General features: G+C 39.6%; 1 protein-coding gene across 6 annotated transcripts in view; it reads right to left on the bottom strand.

Annotated features, from left to right (window-relative positions):
- Positions 1-14639, bottom strand: part of KCNH1 (potassium voltage-gated channel subfamily H member 1) — a 173812-nt gene that overhangs the window by 130436 nt on the left and 28737 nt on the right. For all 6 annotated transcript variants that reach the window (XR_014850721.1, XR_014850723.1, XR_014850722.1 and 3 more), the window contains one exon: positions 7285-7677. Coding sequence is in view for 2 of the 6 variants with exons in the window: in XM_085054900.1 (XP_084911026.1) it covers positions 7285-7677 (393 nt within the window). In the remaining 4 variants the exon portion in view is untranslated. The remainder of the gene's footprint in view (positions 1-7284; positions 7678-14639) is intronic.

The following is a 14639-nucleotide window of genomic DNA, read 5'->3' as shown; positions in this document are numbered from 1 at the left end:
AAAAACAACAAAACTAGGTAACAAACTCTTTTTTCTTTTTACTTTGAGAGGAAGAGCAAGAATAAAGATAACACATAAAGAAAGAAATCCCACTTTCTGCAGTAGCAAATAAAAAAATTAATCCCTGATAGACAACAACCTGCTTCCCAATGCTTCTGATTCAAAGAAACAGTCAGTTCCAGAAGCTTTTTACTTATCTCAAAGAGGGAAAACACCCAAATAAGATTTAGTGCTATTGGCATCTAATACCTCTCCATCTTTCCAATTCTGATCCCACCCTGAATATGAAATAGACTATAGAGCAACCACTTAGCTACTCAAACAAATACCCTTTGTCATCTCATCTGACTTTCTGCCTCAGATCGATACAAGTATGCTGAATGGGGGGAAAAGAGGAGAGTCACTGATCCCTGTCTCTGGAACATGCTTCCCTTTATACGCAGTGTAATTCTCACTCTAACAGCAGCTTTTTGAAATAATTCAGAATCTAATATATTCAATTAGCTCTCCTTCTTGGACAAAGGCTATCACCATACATTATCACTGAAAATGTAATTCAGCGTTTTAATTCTTTTAGCCTGATACAGATTGAGGAGCTTATGCAGACTACTATTCTCTCTTTAACAGAATGATAAATCATGTCAGGCCTTTCAAAGCTATGAAGAAGTAGCCCTGAAATGCAATAACACCCTTTCTTATCTGTGACTTAGCAGAAAGACTAATCTGAACATTAGGAGTGCACAAGACGAGGACTTAGTTGGCATCTTAGCAGCTGCAGTGGATCCTAGAGTAGGTCACCATCAGGGAGGGACACAGCAACACATCCTATCTGGAATTCTCTTTTGGGAGGGGCTGTCCATCAGCAGACAGAGCAGATGTCTCTGAGCCACCAAGGTGTGTGAGCCTGGGTAAGACCAGGGAAGGCAGCAGAATTAAATTAAACTCAACACCTGAAGCAGAGGAGAGAATTCAACCCTGAATGGCTTACAGGGCATAAGAGCTTTGCAGTGCCTATATACAGCATCAACACAATTTGGAAAACTGAGGATTTAGGGGGAAAAGACAGCATGCCCCTTCATAGGGTAGGATAAAAAAAGCATGTGAGGCGTAGCATGGAGGTTTTTAAGGAAGAAGATGGAGAAACACATATTTGATTGGAAAAAAAAATGGGGGGTGAGGAGATGTGGAACAAAGTAGACAAAGAAGAGAGACACCCTCACTCGAATCCCCAGGAGGCCCTGACCAGCAAGTGCTTCGTTTGCCTACCTGATTCATACCCTGGCCGTCCACTTTGCCCCAGGAACCTGCTTTACATCATTTGCATTTCCCCAAATGCTCCTCCCACCTACCTGTCTGCTAAGGAATAATTCCTGCCAGGCACAGCCCCCTGGGACGGTGCTGCAGTACAGAGGCACTTACAGAAGTCAGACAAGCAGCCCTCCTCGTCTACCACTGCTCTTCCTTTCCATTGCACTCCCCTTTTTTCACAGTTCAAGGCCCCCAAGCTCCTTCTGAAGCTCCAAACACCACCTAGGAGCCACATCAAGAACCTCCCTAGCCATGCTCCAAGGGTGTCTGGCAGGTTACAGCCCTCAGCACACACCTCCCATGGGCTTTGTCCTGTTTCGCAGGGCCTTCTCACACAGGGACACCCAACCAAGCAGACCTTCTCCATCACCACACCCCCAATCCAGGGCCCTGTTCCAGCCCTCCCCTGCCTCACCTGGGCACTATACCCCAATTGCTAGATTCTTCCCCAGAAGCCCCAGTAGGTGTCACCCAGGCCACAGGGTCTCACTACTCCCTCCTCATCTACTTTCATCTCATCCAAGAACCACAATCTGCCAACGTTTCCTCTATGCCTGGATCATACTCCGTCATACACAGCTGGAGTTTTTTTGTTAGGGACATTACACAGAAAGTAGGTTACGACTACTTTAAAATTTCAATTAGCCATAGAAAAATATTCATTCATTACTAGATTTATCAACAGACTCACATGCAAGACACAGCACTGCCTCATTGGACAGATTCAAATAAGAGGGGTGAACTACTGTTTCAAACAGATTTCATATTACTCAGCTGTTTACAGTTTAAAAATACTTTAAAAATTGTATTTTCCAGTTTGCAAAATTCATCTCACGCAAAATCTTTCTTTATAGGTCCCTGTTTATTCCATAAAACTGTAAATAGGAGAATTTATCCCCTTGACCCTTATTGCATGCAATGGTAAAAAAAAAAAAGGAAGTTGCATGCTTTCCAGTAGCCACTTCAGTAATTCCTAGATAGCTAATTTGTATTAGCGTGAGAGATTATTCCACGAACAAGGTTTAAATTAATCTATTGCAAAAGTACTGCCTCAGAGAGTTGCCAAAAATTTGACCAGCAACACATTCATTTTTTCCTCTCTCAACTCACTGTTTACTTTCCAGCTACACCACGCTCACTTTAGCACTAATTAGCTAAGTTTACTCCTATTACTTATGTATTGTATTATTTTCTGGAAATTTTTTTATCATCATAAATTTTGTCTTTTCAAAGCTGTACATCTTCTTTGCCTACATACTAGCTTCTCTCCTATTCATTCACTTAAGTGGGCACAAGATCATTTATACTGAATAGATCTTTCCTGATGATCTTTTACTATGCATTTATTTCTCTACTACCTCAACCAATAGAGTGATATATGGTTCTCAATTTGGCATCAGCCAACAATTGGTCACGGTGTTCTGTTCAACACATATATCAATTACTACTACAGACTCCCTGTTTCAGAGATTTATATGGTGGTGACATGACTGGATTCCACTCCTACCATGAGGTTTCACAACAGCATCACATGTAATAAGTCAAATATTTTCCAATATAAATTATATCTTATGGTATTATGGATGAAAACCACAGTATAAAATTGCTCAAGTTGACACTACAAAAATATGCTTTGGAATTCAAAGTCTTAAATTGCACTGTTCTTGGCAAAAATTGTGGAATTTTCTTTAAGCCTGGTTTTTGTTAAATTTACTGATTGATGTCTGAACACAAAAAGATAACATTATCCCCCAAAGTAGGTGGTATTTCCTTAAGTGAGGAATAATACTAATTACTGTAAAGAATTACTGACAAATGCTATTTTGATAATTCAAATTTGAAAGAGACTAACATCACATGTTTTAGGGGCTGTTTAAATTTTAGACCAATATTTTCTTTTCTTACTCAGACTAAATTACAGCATGATGTATTCTCTTAACAATAGAAGGTTCAAGCCTAGCATTAAGTTGATTCATCAATCAGTGCTACATTTTCTTCTGTTGAAGTTCTATGGTAGGTCAAGAAAATAATTAGTATTTAACTGTATAATGCACTTCCCATATATAAAAGCCAGGAGAAACATCCGTAACTTTACTTTCATTTGGGTAACAACAGAAATTTCTCTACAGCTATTAATTTCTTCATTTGTTGAATTCTGTTCATTTCTGAATATGAAATGCTGTACTGTCTCTTTGAGCACAGCACTTGAGATCAGTCTCATATTTAATTATATGGCCTTGAACAAAGACATTAATGTTTTTTCTTTCCTCTTCCATCTGTAGAATGTGGCTATTCATACTTAAGTGCCTCTTGAATTAATTGTAGTTATTAATAGTTGTATTGATTAATAGTTAATGAATTCAAATTATTTTTGTGGACAAAAATATTCTCAACCATACAGAGAGGAAACTGGAATTTCAATTATATTGAAAAATGTGAATTGAAAATATACTAATGTTCCAAACTGCAACAAACCCAAAGAATTTTGAAATTGTCTGAAAACCACAGAAGTCACACTCAATTTTGTTTCAGAAAAATATTTTCGATTATACCTTATAATGGAATAATGAAGTAAATTGCAAAACAAAAAGTTACTTCAAAATAGAAAAAAAATCCAGTACCAGAATTTTTTTTATTATCTACTTGTCAAAAATATCGATCAACTCTAGTTTTGTCTATTTTAATTACTCTTATAGTAGTGGACAATTTTAAAGATGACAAAAATGATTTCACAGTAATCTATCTAGACCTAAGTGATGGGAAAGTCCCAAAACTGCCCAAAGCAAATAAACCTCTCAATATCCTATTATACAGTTCTTTACTTCTCCAGTGCTCCAGGTCCTGTGTCCCTCGCAAATCAATTAGTCTCCATCACAGCAATTACAGCATTCTTAAAAACAAATTGACTTGTCAAGTTAGTTCGTCCATGACATCCTCAGCATCTTTGGTGCCTTTTTTTTTAAACAGAGAATGACAGCAGACAGCAAAATAAGTGAGCTTCCACCTGGCTTAGTCCCTCTTCATTATAGGAACAGCAACAAAGCCAGGATTCCAATTTCTCCTGTTCAAAATCACGTATGGAAAACATCAAACCAGGAATATAGCAACTCATATTCTTCATCTCATTTTATCACCACTGTTAACACTAGGTATCAGTTAATCACTGGCAATTTCTTTAAGGGAATTCACATTAGGGCTTAAAAAAAAAAATCCCTGCAGGGACCATGGCCACCCAGTGACTCCAGTGCCATGGCTCCAAGGGAATTCTCTCTAGCAAAATTCAAGTGGAACACAGATAACAGTCCGGTTTGGTTACTTGCACATTGAGCAGCCTTGCACCTGACTTAATCCAACTGGGAAGTTATATGCTGTGTAATCCAGGGCAAGACAGAAGTAAATTTAAACCAGCAAGAAAGGAAGGGAGTTGACCCACAAGGGAATGCTCTACACAACAGAAAAAAAAGATATAAGACAAAGATTTTCTACTTGCAAGATTCCTTGAATGCGGCTTTTATTTTTTTCTTCTTTAATAAAAGGTTATCTTCCTCTCTACAGGCAGTTCTTGAAACAGCAATCAGCATATACTGTCCTAAACCCCCTCCTGATATACACTGTGTTATTCTGCTGGCATTGCTGGCAAATCCCCTCAGGTCCCATAAACCAGCCTATGAGCCTTTAATAGAAGCATGGCAATTCACACCAGTGGAAACTCTACTCCAATGACTCTACAATGATTTATACCAGCCAAATGTCAGAACCCACTGTGGGAAATGGAGATGAACAGTCTTGAAAGGACAGCATCAAGAAAAATGCTGGTTTTTTTTTCCTTGGGCACAATAGTAGAATAACTAAAACTAACACTGTTATACTGATTAAGGATACTGTTGAAGAGCCATGGGAAAACTCAAGTACCAATCAGCTCCTCACTGCTACAAGGCAATATTGAGATGGAGAACCTGGAAAAATTCAAACTCACATAAGAATTTCTCTGCAGAATTGCTACCATGAGTCCAAAAGCATCTGTCCTCAGTTCGAGGGCTGTCACAGCCACTGGTACACACATTTTCCTCAGGGATGTTCTGCAGGTCACATCACCAGCCTAAAGTTAAAAAGTGCTCCTTCAGCAAAATCTTCAGCAGGTTGCTACTGTCTGTCGTGGGTGAGAAAAGCTTCCTTCCTGGTTTGGGTTTTGGTGGGTTTTTTTTGTTGTTGTTGGTTGGTTGGTTGTTTTTTTTTTTTTGTGAGGTTGGGGTTTTTTTTGTGTGTGTGGGGGATGGGTGTGGGTGGGTTTTGGGGTTTTTTTGGCTCTTGCTTCACTAATTTTTAAATTTCATTTGTTATTTTTACTCTTTCTTTCTATATGTCAGAAACCGACATATGGCCACTCCTTCCATTGCTCTATAAGTGTCATGGCAAAGTAAAATGTGAAAGCCCTGCAGAATAATCTGCAGTCTGGGTCTTTCATATGGCAAACAAATATTTAAGGACAGGTCTCACAAGGCTTTTGTGCTTGATCTCATTTGTGTTATTTCAGCCTGTAGCTTGATATAAAATGAAAACTTCTCTAGGGAATTAAATATCAAATAACATCACATTTTTTCCACTGCATTTAATAGTTTGCCTACCTTTCCTCAAGCCATTGAGAAAATCACTTTAAATTTTATAAAAACCTGCACAGTGTAATTTTGAAAAAGTAATGGGGATTGGTTTTGCCTATATTTCACTTTTGCCTATATTTTCTTTTGATAGCTAGGCTGTCGTTTTTAGCATGGGCATACTTTAAAGGAAGTCTTAAAATTTAAATTTTATAGGCTAAAAATTAAATACTAAGCTCTGATGAGGTAGGTATGTAAATCCCTCTCCTCTGGAGATATTTAAACCCTGGATGTGATCCTGTGCAGCCTGTTCTGGGTGAAGCTGATTTAGCAGCTGGGCTGGACTAGATGATCTCCAGAGATCCATTCAAAGCCCAGCCATGCTGTGATTCTGCATGTCACAGCTTTAGTATGTCTCACAGATCAACTTAGACGTGTCATTAGTTGATGATACAGATCTTATAACATGTAACCAGAAAGTAGACTGCTGGAATCCTCCTTAAAATTTTATTAACAGTTCATTAACTCTCTGAACTATTTAGGTGTAGAACTCTCATATATTTACCTTAGGAATATTTTCTTAGCAGTCTGATGCAAGAGAATTAAACAGTTAAAACATAGTATTGTGTTTTTAAGTGTCTAAATGTTAGTTCTTCTGCTGGATTGTGATTTGTTCCCAAAGAAATGAAGAATCAGGGAGGAGTCTAAATTACCAGATTTCTCCCTACCCTTTCAATGAATTATGAAATTACCAAACAAGCATCTTCTATTGCTTCACCTTCCTCTAAAACAACTGTTGCCAAACAATGCTGCACAGATCACCAGGTGTCCATGCAGTGCTTTCTGGTGCTCTCAGACAAATTCAGTGAGTCACTGCCTGCCTCTTTGCTACCTGCTATAGCGTATTAGAAGCAGCTGAGAAAAGTGTGTTTTACTTCTCAGTTGTTCCTGTGAAGAATTGGCATTAGCAGAAATACCCTGTTCAGTCACCAGTGAAAGCAAGCAAAGCCTGCCCCAAGAAACTGTCCTGACACACAACACGATTCAAACTATTCCTGGTAAATCCGATGGAGCAGCTTTCCTCAGTGCTGCACAGAGGTGCTGCTGTCTGCCTCTACCTGTCCTCCTGAACTCCGAGGATGCAGAAAGAAGGAAAAATAAACACAGATCTTTAACACAAAAAACTCCAGCAGCAATTAAAGAATGAGCCTTCTGGCTAGGACTTATAAGCAAATTTCTATGCATGCTGTGGGTGGCTACTAGAGACGTATGTGCAGTAATTTCATATATTTAAAAACATAAATTTCTTTCTTCTCTCCCACACCTCCCCCCCAGCCACTGAGTAGTAATTCATGGGTGGAAGTGGAACTGGGATACTGACCTCATCAACATTCTCAAATGCATTGATGACATCATATGGCAGGCAGGAGAGCAGGTCAATCACAAACCAGGTCTTCAAGTAATTCATGCGAATCAGCTTGGGGTCAGAGATCACCTCTCCTGCTGGCCCCACAAAGGTGGTATGGAAATTAAGCACAATGTCGACCAAGAAAATGACATCTACGATGCTGTCGACTACTAGCCATGCCACGTTGTTCTGTTTGGTTTTAAAGGAGACATTGTAAGGGACCAAAATAGCAGTGTAGAAGGTTAAAATCAAGATGATCCAGTCCCAGGTAGTCTTGAATACACAATAATGCAAAATTATGTGTGGTGGAGTCTTTGGTGCCTCTTGCTTGTACTGTGGGAGGATTTCAGAACCCAGCTGCAATACCTGTAGTCACAGAGATTTGAGAGGAAAAAGAAAACATGCTTAATTTTTTCACAGTATTTTTCATTCATAAGTTCAGTACAACAGTGGATAGAAATACATGTACATTAACTCCTTTTATCACCATCAAATGGTAACCAAGCCAAGAAAAGTATTCTGTTAAACAAATCGGCATCAAACCAAGAACAGTTGGGTTTTTTTAGTGCCATTAATTATTTTTTGACACTAAGTCTAATGTGTGGGGTATCCAGGATAAACAGAGAAGACTGTTCTAGAAGCTATCTAGACAAACAGGACAGATAAATGATGGGCAAGAACAGGTAGGAAGGCAGCTGTGAACAGAAATTGATGGCAACACCAGGGACAATGCCACAACTTCTAAGTTCCAGTCCAGCACTGGGACCACTGGACCACATTTTTTTCCAACATAGGCTATTTAACTCTTCACTATACTGTGTCTGAAATAGTCTGTCATGAATGCACAGGCCTTTCTTCCTCTTGTCTGGGCTGTGCAGGTCCAAAGCCCACAGGTATCTATCATCAGCCTCAATAAACTAATTTTGGACTTCAACTTTTCATTTGGAGAAGTTCAGTGTCTTTACTACCTGATGGTGTAGAATCATAAAAAGAACGGATCATTAGGATTGGAAAAGACCTCTAAGATTGTTGAGTCTGACAATTAACCCAGTACCACCGTGCTCTCCAATAAATCACATCCCCAAGTGCCACATCCGCACGCCTTTTTAACACTTCTAGGTATGGTGATTTTACCACTTCCCTGGGAAACCTGCTCCAATGCTTGACAATCCTTTCAGTGAAGAAGTTTTTCCTAATATCTAATCTTAACCTCCCCTGGTGAAATTTGAGGCCCCTTCCTCTCGTCCTGTCATTTGTCACCTGGAAGAAACTGACCTCCCCCTCATCACAACCTCCCTTCATGCAGCTGCAGAAAGCGAATGATCCCCACTGAGCCTCTTTTCCTCCAGGCTAAACAGCCCCAGCTCCCCCAGCTGCTCCTCACCAGACTTGTTCTCTAAACCCTTCACCACCTTCAGACACACTTCAATGCTTCAATGTCCTTCTTGCCCTCAGGGGGCTCCAAACTGAGCACAGGATTGGAGGGGACCTGCTGAGGCACACTGTCGAGTTACACTGCAGTTAGGTCTGAACTCAGAAAAGCACTGCTGCAGAAGATGATTTGCCAGCACGTGTTTTAAACCCTGAACCTCAAGCTGAGCACATGCTGACACTGAGCACTGTTTTGCATAACTGCAGTCTCATAAATGCTGCCCATTTTATGTCTACTGTCTCTCCAGTTCTGCCCACTGCTGTGAAAACAGTATTATCATGTATTTAATTCTTGGGAACCCAAGTTTCTTTTGCATACCTATGAATAAGAATGTGTGTGTTTATATTTATGGATATAAATGAGGGTGAAATCAACACTAAGAACCTGTGTCCAGATAAAGTGAAGTTAAATTTTTTAATTAATTTTACCCTGGATGAGTTATGGATGAAAACTGAAAGGAAGATAGAGGCTCGCTCCAGTGAAATGTGCTTGGTAATGCCAAACTCACAGAACCTGAGAGAAGTATTTAGGAGAATGGTTCGTTTTTCACATTTATTTACACATAGTTCACAGCAATAGGAAGCAGAGAAGGAAATTAAATGGCTGTTTTTCTCAGGGAAAAGATAAGACAACACAGCTAGAGTAGTTCTTTCATGCTCCTTATCTCAGCTTTTTTAATGTCAATTATTTAGATACGGATTTTATCTGTAGGCTTTTTTGAGTGTCTTTGGTTTTTTGTTTTTTGTTTGGTTGGTTTTGGTTTTTTGTGAACTGGTGGGAATTTTTTCCCAACAGTTTCAGTCAAAGGGGACAAAAGAAAACCATCAGCTACAAAAGTTCTACTTGGACAAAACAGTCTCAGATGAAATCCCCTGCTGCTCTGAGCCTCACATAATCACTTACTCTTGTACACAACAGGGGTCAGACACTGTCAGATCACAGCTCCTTGCACATGTGTAAACGAGAATGGGAATTGTAAGCCTGCTGATTTTGAGCCCAGTATGTTCTCCTGAAGAGAATTAACATGACCTGCTCTGACAGACCTGCATGTTACCACAGAGGCATCAAGAGTTTGAAAAAAATTTCAATTTAAAAAATGTAAGACGACTCAGTATTTTTGTTTTACTGAGTTTCTAGAATGACAGCAAAGAGGAAAAAAGGAACATTTTGCCTGCAGACCTGACTAGGACTCAGACATATTCACTGCAGTATTACACAGTCTATCACTCCTGACCGTGATTCATGTAGATTGTCCATACTACCAAAAAAAAAAAAGGCAATTAAAAAAGATGCCCTGTGTTGAGAGGAGCTGGAAGCAGCACAAGGCACAAGCAGTCTTCTCCTCTCTGCAGGAGGCACTGGCAAGCCCATGCAGTCCCCACTGGTAGTGACTGGAAGAGGCATCGTTTGTGTATTGAGTCAGTGTATGTACTCAGAGCATCATTCCCTTCAAGGCTTGTTTGCAGTCCCAGTGACAGATGTTGGGATGTCTTCTCTCAACAAAAGCTCTAGCCCAAAATCAATATTGCAAATATCCCCTGCCCTCCCTTTTTCACATTGCAGCTGTACCTGAATCAGTTGGAAAGCAATGAGCTGCTCCTGGCTTCTATGAGGCTCTCCATGAGCAGCAGCTCTAACACAGGATCCTAAGCCAGAAATATGCTGGACTGGAACTCTCCTGGGCAAGGAGAGTTCTCTGCAATAATCATTCACTGAAACAGTTATTCCAGTGATCAGCGAAACCAACCACCTCCATCACATTTTTCAATCATTTAGCTGGATTTCAGTTCTAATGCTGAGATTTTACTAATGTGGGGAGATGGTATTACCCCTTAAATGCAGGATGAAAACATCATTTCTTCTTCCACAATCACAAGCCTAGTACAGCTTATTTTTTTTAGCCCCTGGTATTATATTAATAAGTCAAATATTTTGGTAAGTATTCTAATCAGCACAGGAACCTCAACCATGAAAAAGTGAAAAAAAATTTGTTAGTTCTTGTCAGATTGGTTCTTATCTATACATACATAATTTCTAGACTGAGAATTGTATAATGCACTCAATTTTGGTAACTGCTGGTCTCTTTGTACTCCAAGAAGTTGTGGAAATTTTGCATCAACAAAACTACTTACTGCTACTGCTACTACTACTACTTACTGGAAAATATACTAATGTATTCCCGCATACCCAAATAGGGAAAAAGGCAAGCACAATCTCTGACAATAAAGAAGGGGCTAAATTATGGTGTCCATTATTATGCTGTAAATAGAAAAAAACATTAAAGCCAATGGAACTGCAGGGATGTAAAACTGAGCTGAAAGCAGAAAAAAACAGACTTCTAGTTCCAACTTGTTAAGAAAATAAACTGCTGCTTCAGTGTTTTAAAATGTCATCACCAAATGCAAAGTACTGTCTCCCAGCTTGCTTGAGATTCAAGGGCTATAGCACAGGAAAATAAAAGGATTGACGACTGATTGATCTCCTTCCCTTTCTGTTTAGAAAGTAAACATACTCTAAACTATTGGAATAGCTAGAGACCTTATTAATAAGTCTGTTGAACTTCTATTACCACTTTGGGGTCTCTGGTGAAGCTCTACCAATGGCTTTTTAAAGAGATCAGGGGCATTGGCTTTAGTTAGTCTCCGGCACAAGGATGTGCACCAGCACTGTGGGCATGAGTCTTGAATGGAGGGGCAGGGACAGGGCAGGAGATTGGCATCAAGGAATGACACAGGGATTCCAATCTCTCACCAGGTGGAGAAAGCTGCCTGCAGCAAGCCTGAGGTGCCCCCAGCCCTCTTTTTGGGAGGGCTGGAGATGACAAGTTCTGGCCTGGGTTCCCTCTCGCTCCATCACTGACATGCACCTTTGCAAAACCACTCCAGCTTGCTGGCACTGCTAGAGAGGATTTCACAGCTTGAGGGGAAAGAAGGGCACTGCCCCAGCTCACACTGTCTCTCCCAGCAAAGGCAACTTGCTGTGCAGACTGGCAAAAGTCTCTCAGTCTTGCCAGCCAAGAGCTGTAGAAGGCACCAAATTCTTCATTTCACTGAAGGAAGAGAAACACACCCATAGCAAAGCTTGATAATCTCAGAGAACAAGCATGTGCCTGTAGCATAAAGCCCAACAAAAGAGCTCAGCACTGCACAGAAACCATGGAAGGAGGTCCACAGAGCTTGGTGCTAAAGATCAATGTTTTGTCAGATCATTGCACTGGAATTTAAAAGAGCTCCTTTCTCCACTTTTTGCCCCAAGAGCCACATGAAGTTTAGTTTATTTCTTCACCATCCTTCCAGACACACACCACCTCTGGGCCATCTGGAGATTAAGGGCAATAAACCTCACTCTCTCTGCACCCTACAGCAAACCCAGGGAGATGCAAAGTACCTTGTGCCCTATTCCAAGGTGCTCCTGCTGCACTCCAGCCAGGGAGAGTAGTGCCAACCTGGGACAGGTTTGCTAAAGCAGTCAGGTGTGCTTAGCTACCCACATGAACTAACTACATTTGAACTGCTTGTAAAGGTACTTCTCCTGGAGAGGGAAAAAACCAAACCTCAAGAGATTCATATAAAAGTAATCATGAAGAAAGTGTACACAAATATATAAAACCAATATGCTGAGCTTCCACTCGTGTGCCCCGGACAATTTGATTACTACAATTTTCTAAATAATTGAAACAGCTTTGATTTAGGAAGATTTTTCACTATTATATGGTTTTATCATAGAAAGAGAAACATTTATTTAAGAAAGTTATTAATGAAAGTATTATTTCAGTTACTTATGATTCATCAGATAATACAGCTCTATTATCTGCATTTATTATTTGTGGTAATGATGCATGATGCTTTAATAGCTCTCTAAAGCTGGAGAATTTTATTCCAAGAGAAGAAATGCCAAATTCCATCATGGATTTTACAAGGCTGTGTTTTACAAGGCTGTGTTCTTTTTTAAACATAGCAAATTTTTTTTTAAATCCTAGGTTTTTTTACAAAGTGGTGAATATAGCCCAAGTCAGGGATCATAAACTGCATCAAAAAGTGGTTACAATTATTTATTTTTAAGCCTGCACGACTGGGGGGAAAACAAAAGCCAACACCCAAACACTAACTCTTTACCACCTTAATCCCTCCTTTTCACATTTTCAACTGCACCTATTTGCTTTCTCTCACTCTCTCCTGCTTTTGTTTTCACAGGCACCCACACAAATTGCTCCCAAGCTAAGGGCTGGGTGCTAAGCCTCAATATTTTGATTGGCAGTTATAATGGCAGTTATAAGTTCCTGGTAAACAATGTTAAAAAAAAAATAGCAGAAGTTCCATTCTTAAGCAGTGCTGCTAAGCACCATTATAATTTTTCTGCTTTTATTTCTCATAACTATCACATTTTTTTTAATTTGACACAATATTGTTGCCCAGAACTGCCTGGAAAATATAGAGAATACATCAACTAAGACCACAGGTATAGAAAACACATGGACTCAGCAGTGACAGGGAGAATGGTCCTACAATCAGCTCCTTGGGGATTAAGCAACAGAAATGCAACAGTTACTTTACAAACTCTTATTGCAAAACACTGTCTCAGAGTTACCTAACACCCTTGTGTTAAATGCATAATTAATTTAAGTAGTTTTCATATGACTGCTACTAGAGAAGTCAGGCTAAAAAAAAAGTCTATGCCTACTGGCAAAAGTCAGAGACTGAAGCTTCACAAGACACTGCTTGTATTACCCATGGCTTGTTAGCCTGTCACTAACACCTTTCTTAAACTGTTTCATGAACAGTAAAAAATTGAAAGCTGTTGTGGCAGGCTCCAACACCTTGCTCCACTCAGGTTCTAAGATGCAACAGCCTCTTGAGACATTCAAAAATATAAGTGATAAATAACTAAGAGCAACACAAATAACACTGCAATAAACGTAGAGCCTTCTCACACAGACAAGATTGATGTGAAATGCCATTGTGAGTAGCAAAAGAAAATGGATGAATTTTAAAATTTCAGATAGGCTACTCCAGGGATGAAGAAAAACAAGAAAGAAAAATTTTGAAAATACAACAGGGAACAGTTAGAGATCCCACATTCAATATTATCAAGAAATCTGTGCAGAACAAGAAGCCTGGCACCCCATATATCTTCAAATAAAGAAAAGTGGGCTTGTCTGTATGATCATCTGCACTCTTCCTTTCTCTAGTGTAGTTCTATTGACTTAAATGGAATTACAGCAGAAATAAAAGCTACCTAACATCACAGCTGGGGCTAATGTTCTTTGTAAAATAATGACTGCAATATTCAGTCAGCAATTAAAGAAACTCATTTCAGACATGTAAACTATACACTTGCCCTTTATTATTTGTAATGAATCAACTGGCTGTGCCAGTAAGAATACTTGCAAAGACTTGTTGAGCACGCGGACTTGCAAAAAGTTTTGGTAACATGTAGTCACTGAGGTACAGACTGAGGTTCACTGAGCCAAACACAATAACCTCAGTCCCTCTGCCTTACATTCTGTTGCCTATGTTTTATCATGAACTAAAATTCAGGGGTAGAGATCTAAAGAGAAGAAAGGATTATTTGATACTAAGCCTTGAGTAGGATTAGAAGGAAAAGTATTCCAAATTCCAGGACACTAAAGCAACCTCAGGGTGGACATGTACTAATCACATGGTGTTCCTGCAGTACAGTGTCTGTGTGAATGCCTGCCCCTCCCCTGTGCTAGTATGATCCATGTTATTTCTGTACTTCCAACAGAAATTGGTTTCCCCTTCTTGAGTACTTCTGTATTAAATACTGAATGGGTAAGATCCTGTCTACAGGAATGTCATTGTTAGATGTCATAACATGACAGGCCTGAGCAGATTTTTATTTTGCGTAGAAACTAAAACATATACAACAAAACTAA

Source organism: Lichenostomus cassidix, chromosome 3, assembly GCF_008360975.1.
Source record: "Lichenostomus cassidix isolate B80296 chromosome 3, HeHo_3.0, whole genome shotgun sequence".
NCBI classification, from domain to species: Eukaryota; Metazoa; Chordata; class Aves; order Passeriformes; family Meliphagidae; genus Lichenostomus; species Lichenostomus cassidix.
Note: the sequence above shows the minus strand (reverse complement) of the source record. Positions and strands in the feature narration are given on the sequence as shown.